The 7,441-nt window shown below is 44.5% G+C and overlaps 2 protein-coding genes across 6 annotated transcripts in view; one reads left to right on the top strand and one right to left on the bottom strand.

Annotated features, from left to right (window-relative positions):
• Positions 1 to 7,441, top strand: part of LOC111868486 (asparagine synthetase [glutamine-hydrolyzing]) — a 197,989-nt gene that overhangs the window by 80,039 nt on the left and 110,509 nt on the right. The gene's annotated exons all lie outside the window — the stretch shown is intronic.
• The window catches only part of LOC111868484 (venom carboxylesterase-6), a 36,097-nt gene that overhangs the window by 6,737 nt on the left and 21,919 nt on the right, over positions 1 to 7,441 (bottom strand). For all 4 annotated transcript variants that reach the window (XM_023859150.2, XM_023859151.2, XM_023859149.2 and 1 more), the window contains exons 3-7: positions 5,586 to 5,729; positions 4,836 to 4,986; positions 3,091 to 3,276; positions 1,747 to 1,940; positions 897 to 1,059 (exon numbers count right to left, since the gene is read on the bottom strand). In XM_023859150.2, the coding sequence (XP_023714918.1) occupies positions 897 to 1,059; positions 1,747 to 1,940; positions 3,091 to 3,276; positions 4,836 to 4,986; positions 5,586 to 5,729 (838 nt within the window). The remainder of the gene's footprint in view (positions 1 to 896; positions 1,060 to 1,746; positions 1,941 to 3,090; positions 3,277 to 4,835; positions 4,987 to 5,585; positions 5,730 to 7,441) is intronic.

Here is a 7,441-nt window from a genome sequence, read left to right as displayed (position 1 = left end):
ATAGTTCGAGTATAGGATCAGGTGGATCTGAAGCACGTAGACTGTAGGATAACGTCAACTGAGATAGTTCGAGTATAGGATCAGGTGGATCTGAAGCAAGTAGACTGTAGGATAACGTCAACTGAGATAATTCTAGTATAGGATCTGGTGGAACTGAAGCACGTAGACTGTAGGATAACGTCAACTGAGATAGTTCGAGTATAGGATCAGATGGATCTGAAGTAAGTAGACTGTAGGATAACGTCAACTGAGATAATTCTAGTATAGGATCTGGTGGAACTGAAGCACGTAGACTGTAGGATAACGTCAACTGAGATAGTTCGAGTATAGGATCAGGTGGATCTGAAGCACGTAGACTGTAGGATAACGTCAACTGAGATAATTCGAGTATAGGATCAGGTGGAACTGAAGCACGTAGACTGTAGGATAACGTCAACTGAGATAATTCGAGTATAGGATCAGGTGGAACTGAAGCACGTGGGCTGTAGAATAACGTGAACTGAGATAATTCTAGTATAGAATGTGGTGGAACTGAAGCACGTAGACTGTAGGATAACTTCAATTGAGATAATTCTAGTATAGGATCTGGTGGGACTGAAGCACATGTACTGTAGGATAACGTCAACTGAGATAAATCGAGTATAGGATCAGGTGGAACTGAAGCACGTAGACTGTAGTATAACGTCAATTGAGATAATTCTAGTATAGGATCAGGTGGAACTGAGACACTTGAACTGTAAGATCAAGTAAAACTGAGATCTTCATATGTTTGCACGTTCAGAAGATGTGTAATAGCAATGAAATCTTGTTCAGCCCCGTTTTGTGACCTTATCGATTATCCATCTTAAAAGTTTCTGTCAAACAGTGCATGTTCATGCATGTCTCACGGTACACACCCGCACCACGGACGATTCCCTCGTCGGTTACCACACCCGCCATCCAGGGCACGTGGTTGTAGTGCCCGCTCTGGATTATGTAGAAAGGGTTCGCCGTCAGAAACGCGCCTGCGCCTTCCTCCACAACCGGCCCGAACACGTCGAGAGGGTCAATTGACCAGAACTGTAATCAGGATGCTCAGATTATTAATAGATTCTAAAGGGTTGTGAGGACGTTACTTAACACCCGGAATTGCTGGGGTTTTGGATTTTGTCCATCGTCAAGTATTCTAAAGAATATAAGTTTTCGGAAACTGGATCTGTTTCCGTTTTCAGGTGAGATTGTCGGAGATGCCTACTTTGTTGGTTCCATTAGAAAGTGTCATTGAGTTAAGAAACGACCAGTGTCATAAAGAAGTTTTCTCCATGCTTAATTCATTCATCGCCAAGCCATGAAGACGTATGGAGGATAGGATGTACAGCTTCACCAATCTTGATCTCGCTACTAGTTGCAGTTGAGTGTTCAGCTTCACGCTTCTACTGCCTTATCTCTGGGGGAGACAGCATCCTGTACCAATTGGATTGGTGGACCCCAGGTACTGTCTGGACGCTACGGTTTTGGAGAAGAATCCTGCTTCTCCCAGGAACCGAAGACCAGCCGTCGAGCCCATAACCCGTCGCTTTACCGACTGAGCCTTTCAAGTTAGGGCATTGTGTGGTCTGATAGCGATAACAACCCAGAAGATGCTATCAGAACTTTTACCGCCGTGAAGACCTCAGCTCTCGTACAAGAAAGTCAAAACATTCAAATATCCGTGACGGAAACCCAAATACAGGCGTTAATTTTCCGTGCTTCAATAGGCGATCTTACCTTGAAGTTGTCGCCAGAATCGACGAGCTTCTCACCGTCAACTTTCCTCAGGCACTTCACTATGCCTGCTGTGTCGTCGTCGGGGTCACATCCTGCATATGTTGCCTGTCGTCGCGCGAGGAAGAGGGAGTCTGTGGGCCAGGCCCAGGCGTTCAGTGCAGTCCCGCTCTGAGAAATGGCTCGATGGAAGAGACCTGCCATAAGGAAGAATATCAGTGGCGTGCGGTTCAGTTGGTTAACGAAGTTGAGATCGGTCGAGTGTCTACAACTTTACACAACAGACGTTGCCAAACTGAGGCTCGCAAATCGTGTATGGTCCTTAGGAATTGTGAGTCTGGCTCGCGGAAGAAATATTACTGAATACTTTTTCTAGCAATGAATTAAATTTAGAAACTCAGTCGCAAGGAAATCATGTGCCTAAAACATCTGTATCATCGAATCCACATTTGTTCGCTGCTTTTTAAATTCTGAAAATCATCGTACGCTGATCCGATGTTCTGTAAGTTTGACCACCCATATTATGCAAGCTAAAAGGAGGATGAGGTGGGCAGGTCATGTAGCACGAATGGGGGAGACGAGGAATGCGTATAGGATATTGGTGGGAACGTCAGAAGGAGAGAGACCACAAGGAAGACCAAGGCGTAGGTGGGTGGACAATGTTCGAATGGATCTTAGAGAGATAGGATGGGATGGTATGGTATGGATTGGATAGATCTGGCTCAGGATAGGGACCAGTGGAGGGCTCTTGTGAACACGGTAATGAACCTTCGGGTTCCATAAAATGCTTGGAAATTCTTGAGTAGCTGCAGAATTGGCGGCTCCTCCAGAAGGGCTCAGCTCCATGAGTAAGTAAGTATTATGCAAGCTAACGGTGTTCGAATCAGTGGCGTGCTGTCCTCGCTGTTCAGTACAGCATCAATAACGAGAACATTGGCGTAATGGACTTTAAAATCAGTAGGATAACAAGATGATATCATCGGCGTACTGTATTTTTTTGTTCAATACTCTAAAAATTGTGTTATCAGTGGCGTGCTGTTCTCATGGCTTATGGTCCAACATTTGTGAGCAAAGCAGTAATTTCCTGTTAGCCTTCGCCAGCACGGCCATTCGTGATGTCAGCCCCAATCAGAACAGATGACCATATTTTTGTGTGTGTCAAGACCACGTACCTGTTTTAAAATGGGGCCTTCATCTCTTCGGCAATTGGAGGGGTCTAGCTGCTACTGTCAATTGTGAACTAAATAGCATGCTGCACGAATGGCTCAGTAGATTAGCAATGATGGGATCAGTGGCGTGCTGTACTTGTGGCATAATTAATTACCAATGCAGAGATTATTGTCGTACCTGCGCTGAGGGGCGACAGCATCTGCAAATGGACGCTGGCGCCACCTGCACTCTGCCCGAAAATAGTAACACTATTGGGGTTCCCGCCCAGCGCTGCGATGTTTTTCTGAACCCATTTCAGAGCGGCTACCTGATCTTTCAGACCAAAGTTTCCCGGAGCGGCGTTGTCCCCAGTGCTCAGAAACCCTGCAAAAAATTCATGAAATCTGTAGTAAGAAGTTATACTTCGGTGTTGCCAGCCTTGGAAAATTTTTCAGAAATATGCGGTACCAGATAATGTTGATAAAATTGTGAACACAGCAATGTTTTTCATTATGCAGTAACGGCGAATGAAGTTTTGTTGCCATTTCTGGTCATTATTATTGGATTGTTTGATCCATTCTGACCCTGGCTATCCCGATATTTTTTTTTCCTTGGCACTACAGCCCCAGTGGGCCTAGAACTACCTCCATGAACTTCTCCGTTCACTTCGGTTTTTCTAGATCTTACACATTCGGTAGGACTCCTTGGGCGAGTGATCAGCTCGTCGCAAGGCCTCTACATGTACACAAACACAGAAAAACGCACACACACAAACTAAACATCCATGCCCTGAGTGGGATTCGAACCTACGATCCCGCTTTCCAAGCGAGCGAAGACAGTACATGCCGGCTATCCCGATATATGAAATGTAATCCATTATTATAATTAGCCTACTATAAAGTGCAACAGTTAATTAGAGTAATTAACATGTGTGTTATTTCTTTTGATTATCGACAAGGGAGATATGCCACATCGTGCACTCTGAAGCTGACAGAACAAATTCTTACTGTCCCTACCGGATACTACTCGTTCGGTCTGCCAAACGAACAACCCATGTAACGTGAGCTATCACCAGGGGCGACTCAGAATTCGGAGCTAAAGTTAACGGCAGCTGCTGAACTGTTGACGTTCAACCGTTCGGCTGCCCACCCAAACGGCTATAAGAAGTTTAAGGTTTTCACGGAAACAGTTGACGTGACACTGTGTAGTCATGTATGCAAATTCTTATTTTTCGGAGCAAAATTCTGTCTCCATCTTCAGGATGTGTAGGGCGAGGAATCGGTTATATTGTATAGCCCGGATAGGGCTCCAGTTCTTCCCCCCATGTGACGTATCTGCGTACTATAACCGAACCAATTTCTTTTTCATACACTCTTCAACACTGACGATTGAGATTGCGAGTTCCTCCGAAACGTCGGTATCCGCCTAGAAAACTATATGGTATCACAAGAAGCCAGAAGACTACAATCTGATAACTTATCCAAATAACTTTTTATCTTGCAGAAGTCTACCCTTCAGCACATACATCGCCAAACATAGTCAACACACGTACGTGAAATTTGGTACTGAGGGGGCTACTGAGTTCTTATTGTGGTCTTCTGCTTTATAACACAGTTGAGCCTGCTCTGAGGTCATCATACACGAGTACAGACAGCAAATGAGGAACCGCCGATGTCGTTCGCATCTCACAAATTCTCACCCTAGTCATACTGCTCTTACTGACTGGGGTGGCCTCCCATTGGCGTAATGTTCATGCGAAGTTTCATAAAAATCGGTCATTTGGTTCCAAATTTGAAATATAGGGCACAGCCATTGTGATCTCATAGACCTCGTTTCTTTTCTTAAGAATGGAAAGGAGGCTAAAAATGAATTCCAAGTTTTGATTGGGAAACTTCAATAGGATACCCCATGGGAACCCTAGGCATGTAAAGATGTTGACTGACCTAGCACCCCCAAGCGGTAGTTGAACGTAACCAGCACGATATCCTTGTCCAGAAGGTACTGTGGTCCCCACAAGTAGCTGGCCCCTGTTCCGGAGAAGAAACCTCCGCCATGAATGTTAACCATCACATCCAGGGGCTCCTTGGGCCTCAGCTGTAACAAGTGTGTCAGGTCGGAACTGTACAAGAACAGGGAAGTGAAGTGATTTGAGCGCCCACAGCCTTAAGGTAGTATTCGATACAGGTATGTGGGATAAGCAGGTACTTTTATTGTCATCAGTAGGACTAACAGACACCGAAAGGTACAGAAAAGCTTATTTGGCCATTAAATTCGTAAATTCTCGTAAATTTAGGTACAGATCCACATATTTTTAATATCGGCATGAAAGTGGTCAGCCTCAGGACCCGACCGCCTTACTACCGGGTTCAGTGTCCCCTGTACCCGTTAATGGAAGAGTGGGTAGACCCCAGAGCCGGTCTAGGCACTATAGAAAAGAAAACATTTCTGCTTGGTTGGGAATCGAACCTCGGTCATCCAACCCGCAGTGTGGGTACTGTGCTGACTGATCTACAGTACAGTTTACGTCTTCTGTGTCTGGTTGTAATATTTGGAATGTGCTAGCGCCGAAGTCAAGAAAATGTGGATCTATACGTCCACTCCCCCGTACGCCTTCATGGCGTAGTGCTTAATTAGGGACAAGTTTTACAGATACCTTCACTGGCCCAACTAGCACGCAGGCGTCCACCACTTACGTAAGGCGTATACACGTTAAGGTACAGGCAGTCTTCTTGCCCCTGCACTCGCGGGTTCGGGTCCAGATAGTCCTTCTGCATGCACATCGGCCCATCCTGCGTCGCATTTAGAGTGTCGCCCCAAGGGTGGGGTGGCCACGGCGCCTGCGCACAGAGAGAATTCGGAGTTGTGAGCCGGAGTCTAAGTAGTGTGTACAAGATTGTAAAAGTATACACTTCATGGAGCTGAGTCCTTGAGAAGCTGCCAGTCGCTCAGCTACTCAAGAAATTCCCAACATTTTATAGTACCTGAAAGTTCATTACCGTGTTCACGAGGGCTCTTCACTCGTCGCTAACCACAGCGAGATCAACCCAGTTAGTATCACCTCATCTATCTAAGATCCATTTTAATATTCTCTTCCCACCTAAACAGGTGCGTTCTNTCAGTGGACAGCAGACTGACAATAGGGCAAATATACAGGAACCAATCCTTGCATATGAGATTTAGAACTGCACAAAATACAATTAGAACTGCACATTTTGTGTAGAACTGCACGTTACAAAAACGCTGATCTAAAAAAGTAGAGCTGGTAGAGAAAAACTGATTTTATATTTAGATTCAGCGCCTTAAATATAACTAAAATTAGTTCTAAAATCCTAGACACCAAAAAAAAAATTTTTTTTTGTAGGCCTGTGTTATGATAAAGAAAAAATTAATTCAAGTGAAACTGTTCAGTGTTAGTACTTATTCAAAAGATGAATGATACTGAATGAATAAACAATAAATTTACTGTTATTAAACACACGAAAAGAAAATTAAATATTTATAAATTTTAACAATCGTAAAAAAGCCGGCTTCGAAGTTGAATTGTAAAATACCAGTAGCATTTCAATAAAAGAATGAAGAAACAATGTTCGTATTTTCTAAGATTTGAGGTTTTCACGGCGGTGCCTATGAAGAATGCCGTCTTCTGGGATGTGGTACCGTGTAGACATTGTGTTAACCGACGTTTCGGAAGAACGTATCGCATTCGTCATCAGGGTATAAGAAATCCACGAGCGAGTAAGCAACCACCTGCTCACGCTGGTTTCATCACTAGCGGATTTCTTATACCCTGAAGATGGAGGCGATACATTCCTCCGAATCGTCGGTTAACACAATGTCTACGCGGCGCCATATCCCAGAAGACGGCATTATTCAATGTTCACATTTATTTTCTTAATGTTCTTGAGACCATTCAGAATTACTGCTGAAGACATAACTTCGTAAATGTATGGGTAGCCTCATTTCAGTTTAATTGCCAGTATCTCGATGGCCGTGAGACTTACGAAAAAAATGTACTTGACATAAAATGTACTTTATCTTTCTCTGCAACTTCTGTTCGAAATCTTTTTTTTTTTTACTCCGATAAATATTTAGCGAGTTACTCTCGGGATGGCCGCTCCATAGCTCAAGCGGTTAGTCGCTGGCTTCCCACCGCGGCGCCCCGGGTTCGATCCCGGGTCTGGTCAAGTGGGATTTGTGGTGGACAAAGTGGCGCTGGGGCAGGTTTTCTCCGAGTACTTCGGTTTCCCCTGCCAATCTTCATTCCACCAATTGCTCCACAATCACCCTCACCTATCATCTGGGGCTGGTACAATAGACCAGAAGTGGCCACAGTGTAAGGCACTTAGTCCCACCCCACTAGCAATACAAAAATACTCTCGGCATTCCTGCAGAAACGCATGAAAGTTTTCACGTAAATTATCGTCCGATCGAGATAAAAATTGACGTGGATCGACAATCACTCGCAGTATGAAATTTCATGAAAATCCACCGTTCGGTTGAGTTGTTTCATGCTTACACATGGCTAGATGTATGGACTAAGCGTATTCCA

Source organism: Cryptotermes secundus, unplaced genomic scaffold, assembly GCF_002891405.2.
Source record: "Cryptotermes secundus unplaced genomic scaffold, Csec_1.0 scaffold203, whole genome shotgun sequence".
Lineage (NCBI taxonomy): Eukaryota > Metazoa > Arthropoda > Insecta > Blattodea > Kalotermitidae > Cryptotermes > Cryptotermes secundus.
Note: the sequence above shows the minus strand (reverse complement) of the source record. Positions and strands in the feature narration are given on the sequence as shown.